A 25535-nucleotide genomic window follows, 5' to 3' on the forward strand; every position below is an offset into this window, starting at 1 on the left:
ACTGCTCATATTTTCCTTCACAAAGTTACTGAGTCGCAAGCAGCCCCTTCACCCCCTGTTAAGACTCATAACAGTGCTGATAGGTAGTCCAAACACTGCAGACGGGAATGATAATACCGTTTCATTGTTTACACTGAAGGGTTCTCGCTTATCTGGAAGTTGGTGCATAGAGAAAAAATGGGAGGTTTATGTTCATCTACAGTCAAACTGATTGGAGTATAAAATGCAGGGGCGTCGGACTGGGGGTAAAACCAGTACTGATTACCAGGGCCCCAAGGGAAGAGAGGGCCCTTGAAAAGTCTGGAATATACAGTACAGACCAAAAGTTTGGACACACCTTCTCATTCAAAGAGTTTCTTTTATTTTCATGACTATGAAAATTGTAGATTCACACTGAAGGCATCAAAACTATGAATTAACACTTGTGGAATTATATACATAACAAAAAAGCGTGAAACAACTGAAAATATGTCATATTGTAGGTTCTTCAAAGTAGCCACCTTTTGCTTTGATTACTGCTTTGCACACTCTTGGCTTTCTCTTGATGAGCTTCAAGAGGTAGTCACCTGAAATTTTCTTCCAACAGTCTTGAAGGAGTTCCCCGAGAGATGCTTAGCACTTGTTGGCCCTTTTGCCTTCTGTCTGCGGTCCAGCTCACCCCTAAACCATCTCGATTGGGTTCAGGTCCGGTGACTGTGGAGGCCAGGTCATCTGGCGCAGCACCCCATCACTCTCCTTCTTGGTCAAATAGCCCTTGATGCCTTCAGTGTGACTCTACAATTTTCATAGTCATGAAAATAAAGAAAACTCTTTGAATGAGAAGGTGTGTCCAAACTTTTGGTCTGTACTGTATATTTTCAAGGGGGGGGGGGCATTAGGACTTTTTTTTCTTAAACATATGCTTAAAAATATATTACACTCTCAGAAATAAAGGTACAATAGGTGTTTCTGGAGTGGAAAGGTACTCTTTAGGTACAAATATGTAACTTTGAGGTACCAATACGCACCTTATAGGGGTAAATAATGTACAAAGGTTTACCTTCTGAAAGGGCACTGCCCTGGTGACAGCTTTTGTAAAAAAAAAAATTCTAAGGTATAGCCTTAATTTTTAATTTTGGAAAGTTACACAATTGAATACAGTACAATCAACAACTATTCTCTCTTAAATGGACAGATCACCCCAAAATGAAACTTCGTTTAGTTAAACTCATGTATTTACAAACATGTATAACTTTTTCCTCTGTGTAACACACAATAAGATACTGAAAAATTAAAGGCAATAAAAGGCAAAGAGGTCCTAAGCAGTTTTGACTCATTGTAAGGATAACTCTTAAAGGTACAAAACGTTTTATGAATAATTATATAATTAATTGCTTATAGGTTTATGCACTTCCAATCCATATGTAAGAGATCTGCTGGAAAAAAACTTGATTCTCACCATCCTTCAGAAAGATTCCAGCTATGTAAAAAACAGACATTTTAAAATAAGAATAAGTGTATAAAATGTCACATCTTGAGTGATTGTTAGAACTGATGGAAAGAACAAAGGTCAAGAGCTTTGCTGTCAATATGCATGCTAGTATCAAAGATATTAGATCATCTTGTATAATAAATGGTCAAGGGCACACATGCATGGCCAATAACTTCTGCATAACTTCCTCTAATTATTACCCTTATGAAATGATGTATTGAGTATCTGACCAAGATAAGCAAAAGTAAATATTGCTTGGAAGGACAAAGTTGCTTTAATTCATCACTTCACACACATAAATAAGGTACATCAGTTATCCATTTACTTAACAATTGCACACAACCATTTACTAAAGAGCAGACACTTCAACAATAACAGATGAGTATAAATGATTTACACACCCTTATCAAATTTAAAGGGATAGTTAATTTGGAAAATAGATATCAACACTGACTACCATGTGTTGTTTCAAACTTGTATGACTCCATTTTTTTCTGTGGAACACAAAATAATATATTTTGAGTAAAAATTGAATTGTTTGTATAATAGCTAAAAAAGTAGTAATTTTATGCTGTAGTTTCTCTAGCTTTACACTATAATATGAGAAAGGGCTAATCTAGAGGATTATTCCAATCAGATTTTTTTTTTTCAAGGAAATACTGCATTTCAGGTTTGACGCAACACAGATGGCAGAGATAAAGGATTCCAGCTGTCTGTTGTTTATTGAAGCCTGTTGTCTTGCTTGAGTTAATGGCTGGCCATAATTGTTATAGGAGGCCAGAACTAGGTCATTTATTATCTTAATATATATTGTATTTTTATTTCATAATAGCTGGAGTATGTATGATTCATATCTGAAGGGAATCAGATTCATGCACACAAAATATTTTTCATCACTACTATGAAGTAGGTGTATTTTTTTTTTTTTTGACATTATTATTAAAAAAAAAACATGAATGTTGAGAAAAAAAAGTCAAGAAGTCCCAGATGCCAAAATTAGACTTTAACTTTTAAGACAACAAAGACAAGATGCCTGTAAAATAAAGTTAATAGTGTAATAGAGTAAATAGTGGACTTACAATATTATATAAGAAGAATACCCCATAAACGATACAGTAGATCTGTCAACTGTGTCTAATCTTTTGCCTGCCGAGACAGCGTCTATAGCCTAGACAAGACCCCCTGTTCCCCAAGGGATGGCCTTTCCTCAGAAGTAGAGTCTCTACAGGATTTCCTACAATGCCTTGTGCTTCCAGTTTCCATGGTGTTATGCATTAATGCTGATCAACAGATGGCACCAGGAGTTCTTTATAGAAAAGCCTATAAGTGAAGATGAAAACAATGCTGCTAGATTATCCAAGTCAGTTCCCAGGTAACTAAAATATGTTCTGAGAATGTTTTGTAAAAAATATGTTATTTCTGAATGTCCACAACATCATTTTTCTCCATTATATACAAAGTTGCATTTTTTTCATGTTAAATGATCTCATTTAAACATTTGAAAACCACCAGACAAATGTCTAACTAAATCATTGATTACAGACCAGATAAGTTTGGAATGAACATTATTTCTAACAATGAAGATAACATTATCGGAAAAACAGCTTTAGCTCTGATGTTTTCACACACCTATACTATGAAGTTTTGTGTTCTCATTGTTTTAAAGTATTTTGATTGTATTTTCAAGTATTAAGTTTGCCACTTTATTTAAACAGTCCAAACAGTTCAGGAAGGGAACAATATTCAGAGAGAGAACAAAGGTTGTGTAATAACTATGGTAGATAAAGGAAAAAGGAAGCCAAAGCATGAGTGCTTCCAGTTAATGTGATGGTTGTGACAAATTAAACCAGTTCTGGCGAGGGGGGTGGGGTGAGAGGAGTTTTGCTTTTTAATTCTCAAAAAAGCATGCACAATAACCATGATGTTCTTCATGTGACCCTTGTATGAGGTTGTAATGTTTGATGCCTCAATCATATTTTTATTTCACTGAAATATAAGCTGGAAGATGTTTTGCAGTTAAGAAATATCTTGGAAATTACCATCCCTAGATAAGGAAGAAAACAACAGAAAATAGCGATAGTTAGGAGATAGCAAAGTTCAATGGTTGCTTCTCTCTAAGCACATCTTAAAGGAATAGCTCACCCCAAAATGAAAATATGCAGAAAATGTACTTACCCTCAAGCCATCTAAGAAACTGATGAGTTTGTTTCTTCTTCATATTTGGAGAAATTTAACATTAAATCACCACGCTCACCGATAGATTATCTGAAACAAACTTATCTAACCTATCTTCAGTGGCTTGAGGAAGTGAATTTAAGTTTTTGGGTAAACAATAGTTAGTTTCTTTATATAGTAATACAGTTTTAACATCAAGTTATGAATAAATTCCCATGAGTAAAGTGTGTTGAGTTAATTGAATGCATTATAAATGGTAAACTTATAAATAACATGAACCTAGTTAAAAAGGTTACTTTTTAGTTTACGATACTTTTAAGTGTTTTTTACTTTTCGTTTTTACGAAAGTTTACGAGCTTTTAAGTGTTTTTAATCTGTTTGTGTGATGTTTATCTGTGATGAAATTGATTGTACTGCTGCTCATTTTGGCCAGGACACTCCTGTGAAAGAGATTTTTAATCTCAGAGAGCTTTTTCTGGTTAAATAAAGGTTAAATAAAAAATAAAAGATACCTAACGCATAAACCCTAAAATGTTTCCTGCTGTTGGTTCACAGCTGTACCTTTTTAGCAGCAGCAGTCGTGCTAGTTTGCATGTGTTTACTTTAACCGTGTGATATGTTTAGTATGAGTGATGAAACCGTGCCAGTTCAGGAGCTACAGTCAGGAGCCATGAGTTCACTCAGCTGTAGAGTTACATCAGCCATGTCTGTATTGCCTTTCAGCTACCTGGGGAAGAAGCACCAAGGGCCTGTCGGCATCCCCAAAGGACTACAAGCAGGAAATGTGACAAGTGTTTACTCAACCTTTGTGACACCTCCAACATCAAGCAATCTGTTGGGGTACACCTGAGCCCTGTGTGTGTGCATGCGAGTTCTTTGTGTGTGCAGTTTAAAATCATAAATCCGATTTTCTATTATGATAAAACATAAAGGTACAGGCATGGACAAAAATGGCTAATTATATTACTATAAAACAATTTTGTTGTTGCTCTAAGTCTTCAAAAGCGGTGGAAGTAATTGCACCAGAATTGTGCAATATTTTAGTTCTTGATCTTTCGCAATATATTTCCCATGTAGTTTCCTGTCACTCCTCCACAAAATGCATTTCCGTGAACTGGCCTTGACCAGCACAGATCGGAGTCGTCTACAGCCCACATGTGTATAAGAATATTTCACTCTCATTTAGCATGCCAAGAGATAGGAGCCTCCTCCACATTACACTCAGTTGATTTCACTCTTCCAGCACCTGCTTGATAAACGTTTCCCCTCCTGCCGGAGAGCCTGTTTTTAAAGTCTGGCTTGGCAGCCAATGACAAGAGGACACCACATCAGACTGGGGACTGTGTGTAAAACAGCACTGACTTCATCTGATGACAACACCTCAGCTGCTTTGCTAAACAAATAAGGATGAACAAGTCTCTTGATTAAATGTTCAAATTTAATGTGCCAGTGTATGCATCATCTCGCATGATGGCTGTTTGACTGCCCCAACAGCTACTGAATCTTTCATATGACATGATTTAGCATGTTTAGCAAGTTGATTTCTATATTTTGATTTCAAACCATCTGTTGAAAATAAAAAAATAATTGTGATTTTCCCAAATGGTGGGATATGTTAAGGCGTACATTGTCAAAATAGTTTTTTTTTTTTTTTTTACTAAATAGCCTATGTTCCGCAAAATCCAAACAGAACTACAAATTTGAACATTGAATGTTTAATCTAATAGCACATAAATCATGAGAATATTGCACAAGCTGAAACACACACACACACACACACACATGTTCTGGAGTGATTTTAAAAGGGCAAAAGAAAGATGTTTTTGAACAATGTGTCTCTTAAAAACAGTTTCACAGATTGCATAAATGTTCACATAAGCTGTTTATCCCTATACACATATTAGCAGGATGTTATCTATCCTTTTAAACAGCAGGGACAGAGATACACCCTTTTTTCTGTTTCCAATGTCAGGGATGTGTGTTGACTAGACTTTTATAAATCCTTAGCATTAAGGAAAATACACTAAAAATAATGAGCAGGTAAACAAGAGCCATAAAGGATATATGGCATATATACAAATGAATGTGTTTGATTTAAAATTGCAAATCAATTTTTCAAGTTTCAAATACTGACTAAAATAGATTTCTGATTATAATCATGACACTATATTGGTTTTTCTCTGAAAACTCCATTAAATGCTGGCATGATGTTACTAGCAGCGATACTGGGGACAGTGATTCTTTGTTATAAAAAATGTGTGCACAAATACTAAATTATCTAAAAGTATGACTCAAGTTTTAGGAAGTGCAAAACAGAATTCCTCCTTTAACACTTCTACTTTGTTACAGAGAGGAACTTAAAAAGTCTGGGCAGATGATAGAGCCCAATTTTTTATATATTAGGATATGTAACATTTCAACATTTTTAGTAATAAGAAGAAATATTTAAAACAGAACTAAACAGTATTGCTACTATATCCTTTAAACCTAGATTAAAAAAAAAGTTAAATCTTATCACTATAATCTATTGTCCCACATTCACTTCAGATTAAACTTTCCTCTTTGTTTAAACTTCTTCTTGTTTAAATCTTGTACATATTTGTAGCATAGATTAACAGGTTCAAATCATGCTTGAAGAGGATTCTGGAAAACTTCAGCCAGAAAATGCTTCATGGTGATACTTAACTGTAGCTGAAGGGTGCCCCCCCCCCCACAAAAGAAAACAGACTAAAAAAATATATATATATATATATATATATATATCTATGCTCGTGCTGTTGGCATATCTGAGCAAAATGAGAATCAAGGTGGTTAACCACATATGATTAACAGATGGAACACATTTCTAACGGTAATCTGCAACAGGATATGTACCTGAACAAAACAAGATATTTGGAGGTGTTAAACGTATTAGTATCTTCTAGCACAACCTGAGACTATTTTCATGAACATCTCTTGCTGCTGTTGTGGTTAGAGGCCTCTGAACTCACTCGACCTCTGAAGCCCTCGCTGGGGGAAAGGTCACAGACAGAACACGCATTCACACGTCAAAATGAAGACTTCTAACATTTAAACCAGTTAAATTATCAAGTAAACATGTTTTAAATATGTTTTCCTGTAAAATATTCTACTATTATAACATTACATGATTTTTGTGCTCATTAATCCGATGCCATTAAGTAACAACAGACTGTGTCAGTCCTCTGATCATTTATCATAATTAGTTTCAAAATAAGGATTAGCTACCAGGGCAGATCCAAAGATTAAACAACAGTGACATTTAACTATGCTGATATGTGACACTTTATTATGAGGAACATTTTCAGTATAGAAAATAATTAAGTAGCTTATTTGAAATTACTATGTAAAAATAAATGGATATAATGAATGTAACCATTACAAACATAAATAACAGGAACATTTTGTTTGTAGGTTTCTTAACATTGATACGTATAATTGTAAAACACTAAAATATTAAACATTTTACATATCATAACACCTTAAATTGTCTTTGTGCAGATAACTATAAAAGATGGGTTCTGCCATGAAAAAAATAAAGGGTAATTGCATCTTCACAATTTAGACTTTGTTTCTCACATTTCTAAGATCCAAAAAGATGTCAACTAGCAATTTTTGAAAAAAGTCAAGATTTGTCAGATTGTAAACTTTGTATTTTGACTTTTAAGAATTTTAATTGCTTTTTTCATTCACAATTCTGACTTTTTTTCTAAGAACTGCAAGTTTATATCTAACAATTCTGAGTTTCTATCTTACAATTTAAAAATTCAGAAGTGTGAGATATACAATTCCACACATTTCAATTTATTCTTTTTTATTCTGGAAATATAGTGTTTTAGTTTTTATTAAGAAATGGGGCTCCATAGATAACTTTGTATCTCTTTACCATTGGTATGTTTAGTCCGAGGTCATTCAGGATGTTTCTGGACTGTATTGTTTGACAGTTTCAACAATAGTTGAAACCTCTGCCATGGCGCCTTTACCTGTGAAGACAGCGAGACTGGAATGTAAGACGAGCCAAAACACAAAAAACATTAATTCATTAAGTCCTTCTTTGATCAAGGAGCATGCTTATCAAAGCCTTGATCTTCAGTTAACGAATAATGCATGAGTGATTTTGCACGTCGATTATAATTCTTTTATCTGTGCCATTTTCCCTTATCAATGCAATAGCCTCATAAAACCCACACACTGTCTTAGAAGATACCTTCATCTCCACAGACTAGTTTTTTGGCAATGCATGGTATCTCAACGTAGCCAAAGCTTTTAAGCATGGCCACCTGCTGTGCAGTGATAGGGTGCTGCCACATGGCTGTGTTCATAGCAGGACAGAAGAGCAGAGGACGGCTGGAGTCCCAGGCCCGCACCACACATGTCTGTCATCAACAAAATGGATTAACACACTTAGATACTAATGTATCAAAGCAAATCCATACAAAATGCCACAACAACGTAATAAATACACAACCTACCAGGAGGTTGTCACATATTCCACTGGCAATTTTACCAAGTGTGTTGGCATCCAGTGGAGCGATTACTAGCAGATCTGCCCAACGTCTAAGTTCGATATGAAGCACAGGGTCAGAGCGCTTTGTCCACATCTAGCATAGAAATATAAAGAAAACCCTTCATATCTTCTATGAAAAATGCTGCCAGTCTGGCTACTGATGTAACGTCACAGCAGGAAACAATATTATGTTGTTCTTTGAATAGTTTGAAGATGCGTTGCTTCCTCTTCAAAAGCTGTATTTACCTCCCACTCATCCTTATCTGTGTACACACGGACAGGGACTTCACTGATATCGTAAAAATGAGTGGCATGGTCTGTGGTGACCACACGGACATCAACCTAGAGAACAGAACAGAAAAAATTATGTGTTCACTCCCGAAAAACATATCTTTAAATATAGCTTTTAACCTTGACATAGATTTCACCCAGATTTAAAATAATTACAAATTCACAATAACAAATTAACAGTACAAAAAAAACTTAAAGTTAAGATAAATATTGGAAGGAAATTAAACAAATATATATTTCTATTTTTATACATTTATTCAGTTATTTATTTATAAATCGATCAATAAAACAAACACATACATCAAAACATCTCTTTAAAAGTCTATTTTATTAATTCTGAAAGGCAAAATGCCACAGCCACTTATAATTATTTAAAATTATTAAAATGATATAAAAATAAGCAATATGTTAACTTAAATAAATCTTTAAAAAGTCTTTAAAAAGTCTTAAAAGAGAACTAGCATCATTTCCATGTTTAAAAAGTTTACTTTGTGTTCTATAAATTAAAATCTAGTCATATCCTATTAGAATAACTTTCTATATTGTAACACACAGCACTCCCTAGTGGATAAATGTGTGAAATGACAGTGACATTGGCGAACATGATAAACTCAACGACAGCAGTGGCTCTGTGAAATCATGTAGAAACTGTCTAAACATATATCATATACTTACCCCTGGAATCTCAAGTAGTTGTGTTACCAACAAAGGCGCCTTGAGTGCAGCTACACTGCCAGTCAAACCAACTAGAACATTAAGTTTTCTACTATTTGTTGGCAAGTCCAGTTGAATATGATCAGATTCAGAATTCTGCTGCATCGTAAAAACATAAAACTTAATCTTGTTAACAATACTTTTTATATTTGATTGGTTTCACCTGTCTAAAGTATTTCTTTGGTAAGGTATGATATGATATTTGTATCATTCATATTTGAAATTTATTTCGAAGTGAAATTTTAAACTACACATTTACAATTAAACAATTAAATTACACATTTAACTATCAGTAAATTTAGAGTATGTGCAGGTCAGTTGCATAGACTGCATAAAAACGGCCAGTCGTGTCCTTTCTTTTACTGTCTATGGTTGTCGCTCGCGCTCCACGTTTAGTTTACTTCCGTAAACATTGGAGCTGTTACAAACATCGTCACAGCGCCGTCGCTGGCTGGAAGTACCGAGTAAAATGACATATGAAGCCGTCAAACTGATAATATTCCTACATATAAGATGCCTTTATTTGTGAGAATGAAATATAATTTGAACTTAATTTAAAAAAATTAAAAGTAATTCCCAGTGACGAATTGTGCTACCCATAATCATGAGGGCAGCTCAGGATATTAAATATTGTAAATATTTCATCCTTATAATAAAAATATATAAATTGATAGTTTTGCATTGCAAATTGTATTTATTTCTTAATTTCGCATGTTGTTCATTTGTTCGATTACGTCATTCGCAGTGCTTCATGGGTAGCGTAGTTCATTGTTTTGTACCGTTCACATTTTCTCAGTTTTCCATTTCCTTAAATACATTTTTGAAAGCTGTGACTTGTCTCAGGGCCGGGTGGTTCGATTCGAGGCTTAAAACCTTTTTACTTTTTATATTTTATCGAAAATTAATTGGATACTTCCGGAATTAGTAAAAGTGGGCGGTGAGTGTTGATTTCACGACACGTGCACGCATGCGCACTCTTAGAATATTCTGGACAAATGTCAGAATACTTTGAAACGTCGTCTTCTGGCTGCCTGTTGCAAGATTTACATAGCCTGTCATTCAATGTTAAATCTGAGTAAGGCGCATTATTGAATGTGAATATTTGTAATGCAGGTTCTCACACCTCACGTGTACTGGGCGCAGCGGCATGGGGAGATATACCTGCGGGTGGAGATCAGTGATGCACAGGTAACAAAAACCTGCTTTGGGGCAATTTTTAAATTATAGTTCTTTTCGCATTTATTGTTTTTATGCAAATCCAGATTTCAGAAGGTTTCAGAACTGTAAAATGAATAGTGATTAATATTCTGTTGAATAACAACAGCCTCTGTAGGTCTGATGACAGGGCTTGCATCAAGCCTAGGTCACAGAGGATAAAACTGAAGATTATTACTGAAAGGGAGATCAGGAAGTGATCCTGCTGGACCCACCAACCATCTGGCCTAGTCACAATGACAGAGCATGTTTTATTTACTATCCAGTTTCTGACACAGGAGGAGCATCTCCTGCCCATTTCCCCCTAAATGCTTTCAGGACAGGTTAAAGCTTGTTTGACCAGTCCTCTTATTAAGTTGAATAGACAGAATATCCTTCTGCCACAAGAGCTGTGGAACAAAGGTGGTATTGCTGTGGTATATTAATAGGTTTTCTGTGACGTCCCTTTATGCAAATAACTGTTAAAACAGTTTAGAAAGCTGTTACATTGTTACCTTAGTATGTCTTCAATAAGTCAGAATGGCAAAAGAAAAATAAATGCCATACATAGGTCAAAACTGTATGACTTTTGTGATTTTCATGTCCAACCCTGTCAACACAAGCCCCAAGTATTCACAAATACAACATATAGTTTATCAGGTTTACAAATAACACTTTTATATTTTATCAAAGAAAAAAACACAGTTGAGGGTTGAATCAGGTTAACAGATTTCATGATTTTTAATTGCTTTAGCTTATCTAATGCTTGTTTTGTCTTTATTTAATCTTGCGGCAGCGGCACCCAAGTTTGCTGAGGCCCTTTAGAGGACATTGGCCCCTAGTTTAGAACCGCTGTTATAAACTGTTCAGTACGTTATAATATTTTACTGAAACCTCATGAAAACAGCAGGGTTTCCACAGAGCAAGAACAATTTAATAATCTGTTATAATACTGGTCTGCTGGTCAAGTGTGACAGTATAAAATAAGTTAATTTCAGATGCTGTAACCATTTAAAAATACATGGAATATCAGAAAGACTGATTTTTTTTTGTTATGTATTCTATATATTATTGAAGCTTCATTATTTTACAACTGGGCATAATAATCTCTGTTTGATGCATGGTGCATTTGAAGGCATTGTACTGATAAAGCAGGCAGTGGGAGGAGGAGCTTGAATCTTCACTTCACACTTCTTTGTACTCGTTTTGTCTCTATCGCACAGAGTCTCAGTATTGGTGTCGAAGAGAACATCCTTCACTTCAAAGGTACCTCTCCCGACTAACCGTCAACTGGATGCTCTTTCTATTAGGTTGTGTGACTTCTCTTTCTTCTGCTCTTTTCGAGGTCAAGGGCACGGAGCGAAAGGAGAAAATGAATATGAATTCAGTCTGGAATTCCTAAAACCTGTTAAACCTGAGGTAACAGCCATCTTCCTTTATACTGTTGTGAGAAATTTCTGAAAGCATCTATATATAAAGTGTTCGGTTGCATAATGAAGCACAGAATGAACATGAAAATGTTTGTGTCTACAGGTGAAACACAAATCCACCCAGCGGCAGGTGAATATCACAGTAAAGAAGCAGGAGCACGTCTGGTGGGATCGACTCACTAAGCAAGAGAAGAAGCCTCTGTTTTTAGCACCTGATTTTGACCGCTGGCTGGATGAGTCAGACGCAGAAATGGAGCTCAGAGAGAAGGTGAATATGTTTACTAATAACCAAAAACACGAATTATTTGTTCTACTTGAGGAGCTTCACTGATGCCTGATGTGTTAAACGGTTGTCTGTACACAGGAAGAGAAAATGAACAAAATCAACACTGAGTCAAGGGTTCGTAAGGACCGTGAGTATATATTTAATTTTTTTCAAGTAGAAAGTAAACACATTGGGTCTGCTTACCAAATAATAACCATGTATTTATTACTCTTTTTATGTTTCTGTGTTTACAGCTTTTCTTGGCTTGAAAAAAGGTTTTCTCTTTATGTACAACTTGGTCCAGTTCCTCGGTTATTCCTGGATATTTGTCAACATGACTGTACGTCTGTTCATTCTTGGCGAAGGTTAGTCTAGTTTTTCAGCTTTTTGTAAGCAGTTAAAGATACACTTCTGCTTTTTAGCTGATGTTGTTGTGAGGAAAAGCACCTTATTTGAATTTTTTTTTTTTTAACAGAAGGCCTGCCTGGTCTGTTATGCAAATTTTGTGTGTGTGTGTGTGTGTGTATATGTATATATACACACACACAGACACACACATAGAGAGAGAGAGAGAAAGAGAAAGAATTCAGTTTAGGGTTTCTAAATCCCTTTCAAACGCAGGTTAAAAAATTTTTAATTCTCGCTGGGCATTTTACAAGTGAGGTTTTTACCTAGGGGTTAAGAAACACCTGCTCTGAAACATAGGAAGCACAGCTTTTGCAGTTGTGTGCTGTGTTCATCCAATCAATGATACTGACACCACATATATGGAATAGTATGGATTATTTAGGATGAAGTATGAGCTGTGTGAAAAAGCCACTGTAATTGGTTGATGTATAGTGGTTCTCCAAAGTTGTCTTTGCTCGGAGTTCAGTATGGTCTTCACTGTTTTTTACCCAACAGATTCTTTCTATGACACATTTCATACTATTGCCGAGGTGATGAACTTCTGTCAGATGTTGGCAGTAATGGAGATTATTAATCCTGTTGTTGGGCTGGTTAAGACTGGAGTCATGCCTGCTTTTATTCAGGTATGTCTGGTGCGCCTCATGCTTTTGTAACCAATTCAACGCACTTCATTATATACTGCTTTGAATAATCAATTTCATGACAGTGAGATATTTACATTCCTGTTGTTAAAGGTGATGGGGAGGAACTTCATCCTTTTTGTCATATTTGGCATTTTAGAGGATATGCAGTACAAGCCAGTGGTCTTCTTTGTCTTCTATCTATGGAGTATGATTGAAATATTCAGGTAATTAATAGTGTTACATGTGCATGTTTATTAAGAACAGTTTCTGCTGATGATGTGGAAATGTAGGAGCTTGTGTGGTGGGGTAGACTGCATTCTTTATCTACAGGATATCCTCTTCTTTATGCTAATATTTTAACTTCCTATTTGCAGTCAGGTTTGTTAAAGCAAATGCATTTTCTCTTTCCAAAATATATTGAAAATTAGAACCTTAATTGGAATTACAGCAACAGAATACATACTGCATTTGAAAGAAGTTTACCGGTGTATCCTTTTCAGCTTGGTATATGTATAAATATGTATGTTTATGATTTAAGGCCTTTTTATGTTCTTTGCTCTTTAATCAGTGATGTGGTTTCTGTAGAGCAACAGTTTATCCACACTTCTTTCGCTCCTCCCCCTGAAATTTTGAATGTTACATTTTTGTGATGTGTTTGGATTTTATATATATATATATATATATATACACACACACCACTAACTTAAAAACTTTGGGGTCACTAAGATTTTTATTATTATTATTATTCAGCATTCAATTATTCAAAAGTGGAAGTAAAGGGATTCAAACAATTACAAAAGATTTAGATTTTAAATAAATGCTGTTCCATTATATTTATGGATTTAGCTTTTGAAATTTGTATTCATTAACGAATCCTGAAAAAAAAAAAAAATTATATCATGGTTTCTCAAAAAATATTAAGCAGCTGTTTTCAACATTGGTAATAATCAGAAATGTTTCCTGATTGTCAAATCAAGGATCACGTGACAGTGAAGAGCGGAGTGAATTATATTAGTTTCACAATATTGTTTAAATGTATTTTTGATCTAATAAATGCATTATAACAGAACAAAAATATATTTTAAAACTTTTTAAATGGTAGTGTATTTTTCTATTTTAATTTAAAAAGCAGTGTTGTTGTTGTTGTAATCATCTGAGCCCTACAGCTCAATCCTAAAAGGTACTTTTTTTGAATGAAAATGGATCTAATCCTGCATTTGTAAAAATGAATCATAGGTATCCTTTCTACATGTTGGCCTGCATTGATACTGAATGGAAGTTGTTAACTTGGTTGAGATACACCATATGGATACCGCTGTACCCTCTCGGAGTTCTAGCTGAAGGTAGGTTTTCTTAAGTAATAATCTTTAGTTTAGCCCTACCAGAAGGAAAAATCATGATGGGCTGAAGGCGAGACATTTATGTGTAATGTGCACGTGTAACTGACAGCTTTTGCTATGCTCCCTTATATTATGATCAGCTGTGGCGGTGATCCAGTCCATCCCCATCTTTGATGAAACCAAACTCCTCAGTATTCCTCTGCCTAAAGCCATTGGCACCTCTCTCAGCTTTTCCTACATTCTGCAGCTCTACCTGGTGATCATGTTCTTGGGTAAGGTCCACAAAACGCATGCAAAGAAGTGAATCCACAATGTTTGTCCAATGTATTATTTATAGGCATTTTGAGCATAAATTGGCATTACACTTTCATGACGTTAATATTTTTTAATTCCCTAATATTTCCATGTCTGTGGGACCTATAAAAGAGTATAACTGCTATGCAACAAATATATTTTGGACAATTTCAGGGCTCTTCATCAACTTCCGCCACCTCTTCAAGCAAAGGAGTAGACGGTTTCGCACAAAAAAGAGGAAAGCCAACTGAGAGGGGAAGGGGAAGCCACATTTCACTCTCCATGTGCATCTCGGTTTTCTTTTTCTTAATTTACTGCCTTCATTTTCTTCTTTACATTTGCCCTCTGTCACAGAGAAGTCAAACACACTTCTTTCAAACACCATCTCAAGTGCATTAACTTTCTACATGCTGAAAGACCATGTCTGAGTTGTAGAGGATATGGATGATTAATTTAAAACACTAGTAAGAAATAGATCTTCTCAAACCAGGACCATGAAGGTATTTATACATTGTATCATTCCATCTATATGCAGTATGCTTGTGTGTTTGGTGTTGTAGATTAGCTGTGTGACAGGTCTACAGAAGCAACATTTTATTTTCCTGTCATTCCCTGAGATGTGTTGTAGTAGATAACAACATAGACCATGAACCTCAGGGAAAACGTCATGAGGCATTTGAGTCACATGAGAAGAGCTGATTCAGTGGCGCTGGATGTGAAGGTGTAAATGAAACAGTGAAATGTTTAATTAAATTTCAATGAAAAGAAGCATTGATTTTCAGATGACTATTATTAAGCACAAACTAAAGGCAGGTTCATTTTATTGGTCGTTGTTAGAAAAAGCTATTTACACAAACAGCTGCTTGTCTGAAAACAGATTCCAAAGTCTCTAAATGCATTTTCTTGGAAAAGCAATGAATGTTTTTCTTTCCTCAAATTGAGTGTTCAATGTCATAATTTATGTCACATGTTTCCAAACCTTTCTGGCAACTACTACAACATTGAAAATGCAACATTTGTGAGATTCTATTGCAGTAACTTGTTTCCCTTGGACAAACATTTTGCATTGAGCAAAGTTTTTAAATAAAGGTACATTCCTCTATAACTGATTTGGAAGTAGTCCATTGAACAGTGTACCTCCATCCTCTATATTCTGTCGGCTCCTCCCCCTGAGAAATCCGTGAGCATGGGGGTGATATTGTGTTCATAGGCTGCATACTTGGAGTCTCCACTGCTAGCCAGTTTGAGCTGCTGGGCCGCATGAGAGAGCTGGAAGGCGGCATCGGGATGGGCGGAGTCAGAAAGCAGCGTACACTCTCTCTCCAAAAGTTCAGCCACACTCTTTAAAAGCTCCCAGAAACCAAAGGCGAGAGCGGCCTTCCTCAGACGGTTCAGTTCCTACAGTGATAAAAACAACATTTCACAACAAAACAAGGGTCATACATCTACATATGATATCCTTTCTACATATTTCATACGTTATTTAAAAAATAATATTTATTATGTAATATGTACAAATACCCACCTTATAGAAGGTTTGTGTTTTTTCTGGCAGTTTTCTTGCATTACGGAGAATTTTCTGTACATCTGTCTGAAGGTGCGAATATAAAAAAGTTTAGTAAAATGACTTTTAATTAGTGTCCTGTCAGATATATTAATTGTAGTGTAGTATTCGGGTGTATACCTGCAGTCCACTGGCTTTAATCCAGACAGTAACATTTTGAGCATAGCTTCTTTTGTGTTTTGGTTGTATGGGAAAAGGACTTTTACTGTCATCTTCGCCATAGGGATTCTCAGCTGCATCTGTAGGTCATCCAAACAAAGAATCATAGTCAACTGATATTTATGTCTTTGTCTAGTTAGCAAAACCTTATGGAAACAATGAGCAAATATTTTTTATTATGTTATATGTGTTCCTCCAGTCTCAGAAGGTACCAAAGCATGAGAGAGGAAAATAAATATTTAATCATGCAAATGTGCGGGATTACCGTTATCCCTGAACCTTGTGTTATTTACCTACAAGTTTCCTTACTGAACTCAGTAAACCATCCAGGTTACCTTTGTTTCAGTGTATTAATTATTAACTACTTGAACACAATGCATAAAACAATACAGTGTAGTTTATTTTGTATGCAGTTTTAGTGCGGCTGTTACATAAAATGACTGAGTAATGAGTAAAAACTTGCTACCTGAGGCAGGGCCAAGCTGTGATATTCTGCCTAGCCAGGGCAGAGGCTCAGAGCCAGGATCGAAGAGTGACATCATTAGATTGGACTTCTTCTTACTGTCTGCCTGGGAATAAAGCATCCCGAACCAGTCTGGCCTGCCAGAGGAAACATTATGGACAGGGAAAACTTTGATTTCACAGTAACTAGATTATTCATCTCAAATATGCTGGAGATGAAAACAAATCCTTCTCATTTGACAGTGCAATTCACTAAAAGCTCATTTTTAATGTAATGCCAACATTTTGAATGCTTATGAAAAGACAGATGCATATTTTCATATTGATCCTTACCCTAGTTGTACAAGTGCCACCATCCCCTCCACCTTTAGGCTGCCATGTAGAAGAACACAGAAGTTTGGGCTCTTTCCAGCCATCTGATTTGTGGAGGTTTCTTCCTCTGTGTCATCAGTGGCCCCCGTACCGATCTCATCCCCCTCTGTCAAGCCAAAGAACATTCCTGTGAGCCCCAGCAATAAATAAGATTCCTGGCAATTCCCTCCCAAGTGGTTCCATTGTTGTCAATATTAAGTCAAACAATGATTCAGAGGCTATATAACCCTCATCCGTTCCTCAGGTCATTTTGACCTGAAAGTTATAAAAAAAAAAAATTTTAATCGCGAGTGGATCGTACTGGTCCAATATTTCTTTACTGTCATCGCACTTGCACCGGGAACACACACACACACGAACACACACGCAAAATTGAGTGGATTCGAGTAGTTTAAATGGGTGCAATAAAAAAAGTGTCCCTCGTGGGTCATTTTGACCCGCATTGGAATGAATGGAATTTACGAGAAAACTGAATTTTTTACTACATTCGATTTTTTTCATATACAAAATCTGAGACAATCCAGTAAAGATTTATACCCAAACGAAGGGCTGAGACTACAGAATTATCCCAGTGTAGAAAACACTGACAGACACAAACACACAGGGCACACACACTCCCATAGGCACACATTATAACATATTTGATGTTTCTGATGGAATATCACTGTCAATGTCATTTTGCAATATTCTTTTACTTGAAACAGTTCAGTTTGAGTGACGTTGTGGAGACCAATCAGTTTATATCCTTTTTAGATTTTTAAATATACATATTTTTTTTTACGTATTTATAACATTTTATTAATATTCATATGTTTAGATTATAATTTAGTGTAATACCCCCCCCCCCCACACACACAAAACGTAGTTGTTATTTTATGTTTCAATATATATGTGAATGCTATCAACCAATTTGAAGGCTTAATATGCTCAAAATCTAAAGCAGGGATCCTCAAATCTGGCCCATGAGATCCACTTTCCTGCAGAGTTAAGGTCTAACCCTAATCAAACACACTTGAACATGCTAATCAGTGTCTTCAGGATCATTACAAAATCACAGAGAGGTGAGTTTGATCAGGGCTGGAGCTTAAACTCTGCAGCGCATTGGCCCTCCAGGACAAGATTTAAGAACCCTGATTTAAAGGATTCACATGTAGGGCTCATTAAGAATCTCCAGAGGCCCCTCTAGTGGCAGTAACGATAAAATGCAATTTTATGACTCTTTTTCCACCAGATGGCGTCAGAAAGACTCCACTCAGAGCCCATCTTAAGGTTTTTGATGATTTTGGACTGGAATTGTCTCTTGTTTTCTTTTTGCTGAAATACTGTAACAAAATTGCTTATTTGGTCATAGATTCTTAGAAATATCCAGAATTTAATATAAATAAATACAAATCACCAAATATACCATATTTTCCGGACTATAAGTCACACTTTTTTTTCATAGTTTGGCTTGTCCTGCGACTTATAGTCAGGTGCGACTTATTTATCAAAATTAATTTAACATGAACCAAGAGAAAACATTACTATCTCCAGCCGCGAGAGGGCGCTCTACACTGCCAGAGATGTTGCTCAGAGCTCCTGTAGACTACACTGAAGACATAGAGCGCCCTCTCGCGGCTGGAGACAGTAATGTTTTCTCTTGGTTCTAAATAAATGCGACTTATAGTCCAGTGCGCCTTATAGCCCGAAAAACGTTAATAAAAAACCTACATAAATAATTAGAAGAAAAAAATAAAATGAAAAAATATATTTACAGTACTGAATTTATATATATATATATATATATATATATATATATATATATATATGTACTGAATTTATATATATATTTTCATTTAAAGGTCTTTAGGTAATTTTGACCAGCGAGGGACACTTCTGTATTAGGTACAGGAGTGTTGGATGAGAGATAATTGTCAAGACATCACTTCTCTTTAAAGGCTTTCAACATATTTACCAAAAACTGTATTTAGTAACTTTGAGGGTATTCTCATTTTTTCAACACAACATTTTCACAACACACACACACACACAAGTGCTGTTAAACGATTCGCATCCTAAATAAAAATAATTCTTTACATAATAGTGTGTAATGTGTATATTATGTATAAATAAATACAAACTCATGCATGTATATATTTAAGAAAAATAGGTTATGTTTATATATTAAATATATTTATATATAATATTAAAATATATTTTGTATTTTGTAAATAAACAAGTTGAACAGCTTTGTCATTACAACAGAAGTACCAGAAAATAAATAAGGATGTGGATAAGGTGACTTACTGTAGGAAAAAATTATGAAGCAAATGACTGACCTTTGTTCACAGCAATGGGAAGGACCAGGTGCCTGGATAAAACCGGGGGGCTGGAGATATCTCCAATCTCAATAAAACCCACAATCTCCAAGTCTATATATAAAACACAACAAAGTCAAAGAACTATCAAGTGCACTTTGCTCCAATTTCCTCTATGTAGAATCAATTTCCTTTATGTAGAATTAGCAACAAATAAAAACTTTTATATATATATATATATATATATATATATATATATATATATATATATATATATTTATTGCCTGAATAAAGGCTTAAAATGTAAAGTAGCACTTTAGGATGTCTCCAACAATATTCTCACAAAACTGAAGTTGAGCCACTGATGTCACATGGACTATTTTACCGATGTCCTTACTATGTTTCTGGACCAAGGAACATTACAGTTGCAATGTTGTGTATGGAGGGTCAGAGAGCACTCACATTTCATCAAAAAGATCTTAATTTGTGTTCTGAAGATAAATGAAGATCTTATGGATTTGGAACCACACGAGGGTGAGTAATTAATGACAGAATTATCATTTTGGGGTGAATTAAGCCTTTAACATTAAGGACACGATATTTCACTAGCTTCTTTGCTCATACCTGTTTGCACTGTTCTGGGCATGGGATCCACTTCCTCGTCTATCGTCACTGGCTCTGGCCTGGGAAAGACCTGCACATCAGAAGTCAGGTTCCCACAGCGCAGCACCGCATGGAACGGAGAGTATGCCTGGTCAATCAGCTTACTGCCAACACAAAAGTAATGTTAACCTCAAAATGTTGCATAAACAGCAGAATGCACTAAATTCAATCAAATACAAAAATATATAGAGTTTTTAGAACTTCTCATAATAAACTAATTAATCCTCTAAGCCTTTGAATTACACTGTAAGCTGAGAATTTGTATCTTTCAAAAAGCTAGTAAAATAATATGTACTGTCATCATGGCACAGACAAAAAAATTTGATTAGACTTGAGAAAAATAATTATTAATGCTGACAGAGGAAGAGAAGCATATACACGTTTATCAAAGCATTTGTGTGTCATGAACAGACGTGAGAAGTATTATTAAGAATTTGAAGAGACCCACACAGTGGAGAACAGGCAGAAAGATTTCAAAAACTTTGAAAAGAAAACTACTGACAGTGATTTCTAAAGACCCAAGAACAACTGCCAGGACAATAGTGAATGATTTAATCAAGTCTTTGATTGATATCTCAATGAAGACGGACACTAGAGGCCCGGACAGGTATGGACTGTGAGGTTGCCGGCCATGAAAATCTCCTCTTCTGAAGAGGAGACACTTCTAAGCGAGACTGAAGTTTAAAGGACAACCTGGAGAAAAACTATGCATTCTAGAAACGTGTCGTTTAGTCAGATGAAACAAAAGTAGAGCTCTTTGGCCATAGAGATGTTGCCTATGTTTGAAGAAGGGACAGATGCTCAACCCAAAGAACACCATCTCCAGAGTGAAACATGGAGCTGGAAGTGTAATGCTGTGGGGATGTTTCAGTGCATTTGGAATGATGAATCTCGTCAGGGTCAAAGGAATCATGAAAACGGAAGTTTACTCAAAGATTTTGAAAGACAACCTCAGGCAATCGGCAACAAGAGATGGTTTGGGTCAACGTTTTATTTTCCAGCATGATAGCGACTCAAAGCATACCTCATTTCTGATGTAGAACTACCTCCAAATGAGCAAACTGAATGTCATTGACTGGCCTGCTCAAAACCCAGATTTTAATCCAACAGAAAATCTGTGGGGCTCACTGACCAACAGGAGACCAACAAATCTGGAGGAGCTTGAGAGATTTGCTAAGGAGGAATAGGCTGCAACTCCTCAGGAGACATGCCTGAAACTTGTCAAGAACTACAACAAACAACTAAAGGCTGTTATCAAGCAAAAGGGATACACAATTGACAATTAACATCATATGGCTAATAATTTTGGCTGTAGACTTTTTTTATTCTAGGTTATAATTTTCTATTTGTATTACAAACATTCCAAGCTTCCTAAATAAACTATTATGTTTTGAAAATCTGTGTTGTAAAAAAAGTACCTCAAGTCTCTGGATGCTGTGGGGCTGTCTTGGCTGACACGCCTCTGCAAGATCGCATGGTGGTTGGGGACAGTACCTCTGGACTGGCAGACTGGGGTGGTGGTCCCTCTTTTCAAGAAGGGGGACCGGAGAGTGTGTTCCAACTATAGGGGGATCACACTTCTCAGCCTCCCCGGGAAAGTCTATGCCAGGGTACTGGAGAGGAGAATTCGGCCGATAGTGGAACCTCGGATACAGGAGGAACAGTGTGGTTTTCGTCCCAGTCGTGGAACACTGGACCAGCTCTATACCCTTTCCAGGGTGCTGGAGGGTTCATGGGAGTTTGCCCAACCAGTCCACATGTGTTTAGTGGATTTGGAGAAGGCATTCGACCATGTTCCAAGCGACATCCTGTGGAGGGTGCTCTGGGAGTATAGGGTCGGCGGCCCCCTGCTTAGGGCTGTTCGGTCCCTGTATGACTGGAGCAAGAGCTTGGTTCGCATTGCCGGCAGTAAGTCAGACCTGTTCCCGGTACATGTTGGACTCCGGTAGGGCTGCCCTTTGTCACCGGTTCTGTTCATAATTTTTATGGACAGAATTTCTAGGCGCAGCCAAGGGCCAGAGAGTGTCCGGTTTGAGGACCATACGATTTCGTCACTGCTTTTTGCGGATGATGTTGTCGTGTTGGCCTCCTCAGACCAGGACCTTCAGCGTGCACTGGGAAGGTTTGCAGCCGAGTGTGAAGCGGCTGGGATGAGAATCAGCACCTCCAAGTCCGAGGCCATGGTTCTCAGTCGGAAAAGGGTGGATTGCCCACTTCAGGTTGGTGGAGAGTTCCTGCCCCAAGTGGAGGAGTTCAGATATCTTGGGGTCTTGTTCACGAGTGAGGGAAGGATGGAACATGAGATTTACAGACGGATCGGTGCAGCTTCTGCAGTAATGCGGTCGCTGTACCGGTCTGTCGTGGTGAAGAAGGAGCTGAGCTGTAAGGCAAAGCTCTCGATTTACCGGTCAATCTACGTTCCTACTCTCACCTATGGTCATGAGCTGTGGGTCATGACCGAAAGGACAAGATCCCAGATACAGGCGGCCGAAATGAGCTTTCTCCATCGGGTGGCTGGGCGCTACCTTAGAGATGAGGTGAGAAGCTCGGTCACTCGGGAGGAATTCAGAGTAGAGCCATTGCTCCTCCACATCGAGAGGAGCCCGCTAAGGTGGCTCGGGCATCTATTTCGGATGCCTCCTGGACGCCTTCCCAGGGAGGTGTTCCAGGCACGTCTCACCGGGAGGAGGCCCCGGGGGAAGACCTAGGACACGCTGGAGGGACTATGTCTCCCGGCTGGCCTGGGAATGCCTCGGGGTCCCCCCGGAAGAGCTGGAAGAAGTGGCTAGGGAGAGGGAAGTCTGGGTGTCTCTGCTTAGACTGTAGCCCCCGCAACCCGGCCCCAGATAAGCGGAAGATGATGGATGGATGGATGGATGTGTTGAAAAAAAATCTTCTCTCTGTTAAACAGCACTTGGGAATAAAAAAAAAAGAAATATTTTGTAGGGGGCTAATAAATTTGTCTTCAAATGTATGTATGCAGAAAGTAAAATTACTCACCCAAACATAGATTGGACACTTTTAAGACAAAGGGGACCCTCCATAGTGTATATCTGACCCTCTCCACCATTCAAATTAATCAGCTGTTCTAGGTTAACCATGCTATCCGTAGCTTGGAGCTTCAGGGGACATCAAAACAACATCGATTTAATAAATGACAAACATAAAATAAAGACATTCTATAAAATAAAGTGTATGTTCTTGAGTGTGTTCATTGTAATGAAATAACTATGTTAGTACATAGACAAAAGTCTAGTCTCTTAATCATACCAAAATAACAATGGTAAGGAGACAGTAAAACAGACTAATGTACCTCCTCTGCATTAGCAATGCACATGACATAGAGTTTGGAAGGGAATGGGAACGGCAGTGGAAATTTCTTGTCCTCCACACGTTGTTTCACTGTTTGCAGGGAATGACGCAAAGATCCACGACCAATGCCAAGTGCACCATCAGTAACCAGAACCACCTACAGGCCACCATAAGAACAACATAAACACTGATAAACAACATCAATGCAGGCAAATCAAAACATTTAGCATTATATCTAAAAATAATTATCTGTAGAAAATAGAACAGAACAATTATCTCAATTGTGTATATATATATATATATATATATATATATATATATATATATATAAATAAAAGAGTTTCAAATCTAGACATTCTACTAAAGCAGTTACATTTACATTTATGCATTTAGCAGACGCTTTTATATCTAAATGTATTGTCCAACTTGATTAATCGCATCCAAAACGTGTTCAACGTGATTAATCGTATCCAAAATAAATTTTTGTTTACATAATATGTGCGTGTACTGTGTATATTATGTATATATATATAAAAACACAAACATATATATATATACATATTTCAAAAAAATATGTCGTTTATATATTAAATATATATTTTAGAAATATATATTTATAAGTGTACTGTATATGCATGCTTCACAATATTGCTTTTTTCATAATATATTGTATTTTCAATTATTGCTGTTGTTTTTTTGTTTTATTTGTTTGTTTTACCTGGCATGGGCAAGAGGTTCCCCATTCCTGCTGTACTATATTACTAACACCTTGCAATGCAGCCTCTAGGCAGGTTTTATCAAAGTCTTCAAGGTTATTCAAGGCTTCCTGCAAAACATTGAATTACAGATAACAATAAGAGACCAGACAACTTATGTTTTATGTAGACAGCATGACAACTGGTCTGTTTTTACCTGCAGTGTATTATAGTCTCTGGTGAAAGGCACCATCAGCTCCCAGAGGGAGGAGAAGGAGACAAGTGAAGTGAACTCCAGTCTGTAGTTTGTGGCCATGTGTTCAAACAGCATGGTCAGTCCATGAACTGCCAGGTTCTTTCTCTGAAACTCCTCACTGCCCTCCACTGACACGGGTCGTGTCATGGACAGTGACGAGTCCAAAAGAACCACAGTGGGCATGGTAGCAAGCTCTTCTCGTTACACTCTGAAGAACCGTTATGAATGAAAGCTTGAGATATCTGTATAAAAACAGGAGCATATGACAATGTGAGCAAAGAGGCTTCTGGAGTGGACATCACAAGCACGTCTGGTTAATTGAAAAAGCACATATAAAGTAATTTCCATGGTTTTGTTATTGCTACACTCATTAAAAAAATAAACAAACAAAAAATAGCGTAAACCAGGTTAAGGTGGTTTGCTCGTCTTTGCTGGTGTAAACTATTCATGGCCAGCTGGTCTCCCAGTCTGACCAGTTTACAAAATCCCTCTAAAACCAGAGCTGATTGACCAGGCTGGGAGACCATCAAATCTTAGGTTGTTTACATTTTTAATGATACAGAACAAAAAAAGTAAATAAGAATGTTGCTATGTCAGTGTCCTGCCAAACGTTCTCACTGTAAATTTGACTCAGAATGATCATAAACGTTTAAATTCAGTAGGTATTTTCGAATTCAACTCGTCAGTTAGATATGCAAACCAACTTTCGAATATTTCAACAAAATGTTGAAATTTTACCCATCGCTGAAATCCCGTCTCCTTTACCAAAGTGTGCACCGTGATAACAAGACCGTTTGGAAACAAAAGGAATATGTTAACTAGTTCCTAGTAGAGAACACGCTAGAGAAAATTATATTATAAAAGTTGTATCTTAATATAAATAAAAAATAAACAGTGAAAAATATATAAGAGATAGCCTATACTAAAAAGTACATATCTAGGATAATGTTGAATGACAAATGACAAATAGAATCAGTTAAAAATCTTATTGTGGGCCAATTAGATATTAATCTGCAAACCATAAT

The 25535-nt window shown here is 36.6% G+C and overlaps 3 protein-coding genes across 3 annotated transcripts; 1 reads left to right on the forward strand and 2 right to left on the reverse strand.

The window, feature by feature from the left end:
* Positions 1 to 6397: 6397 nt before the first annotated feature.
* On the reverse strand, positions 6398 to 9583 carry LOC113118353 (phosphopantothenoylcysteine decarboxylase-like). Its single transcript, XM_026287448.1, has 5 exons — positions 9138 to 9583; positions 8418 to 8513; positions 8137 to 8265; positions 7872 to 8040; positions 6398 to 7647 (listed from the first exon to the last, which is right to left on the reverse strand). The coding sequence occupies exons 1-5, from the start codon at positions 9279 to 9281 to the stop codon at positions 7577 to 7579; spliced, it is 609 nt and encodes a 202-aa protein (XP_026143233.1). The 5' UTR covers positions 9282 to 9583; the 3' UTR covers positions 6398 to 7576.
* A 572-nt stretch (positions 9584 to 10155) lies between these two features.
* Positions 10156 to 15751, forward strand: LOC113118355 (very-long-chain (3R)-3-hydroxyacyl-CoA dehydratase). The gene is made up of 11 exons (XM_026287450.1): positions 10156 to 10364; positions 11594 to 11636; positions 11716 to 11789; positions 11904 to 12068; positions 12165 to 12213; positions 12320 to 12430; positions 12969 to 13096; positions 13208 to 13320; positions 14333 to 14439; positions 14577 to 14708; positions 14905 to 15751. Exons 1-11 carry the CDS (start codon positions 10284 to 10286, stop codon positions 14979 to 14981), a joined length of 1080 nt encoding a protein of 359 aa, XP_026143235.1. The 5' UTR covers positions 10156 to 10283; the 3' UTR covers positions 14982 to 15751.
* On the reverse strand, positions 15535 to 25303 carry LOC113118354 (integrator complex subunit 14-like). The gene is made up of 12 exons (XM_026287449.1): positions 25249 to 25303; positions 24472 to 24752; positions 24278 to 24385; positions 23561 to 23716; positions 23248 to 23366; positions 20209 to 20351; positions 19606 to 19698; positions 17249 to 17393; positions 16920 to 17053; positions 16415 to 16533; positions 16256 to 16321; positions 15535 to 16128 (listed from the first exon to the last, which is right to left on the reverse strand). Exons 2-12 carry the CDS (start codon positions 24691 to 24693, stop codon positions 15877 to 15879), a joined length of 1557 nt encoding a protein of 518 aa, XP_026143234.1. The 5' UTR covers positions 24694 to 24752; positions 25249 to 25303; the 3' UTR covers positions 15535 to 15876.
* Positions 25304 to 25535: the final 232 nt, after the last annotated feature.

Source organism: Carassius auratus, chromosome 18 (assembly GCF_003368295.1).
Source record: "Carassius auratus strain Wakin chromosome 18, ASM336829v1, whole genome shotgun sequence".
Classification (NCBI taxonomy): domain Eukaryota; kingdom Metazoa; phylum Chordata; class Actinopteri; order Cypriniformes; family Cyprinidae; genus Carassius; species Carassius auratus.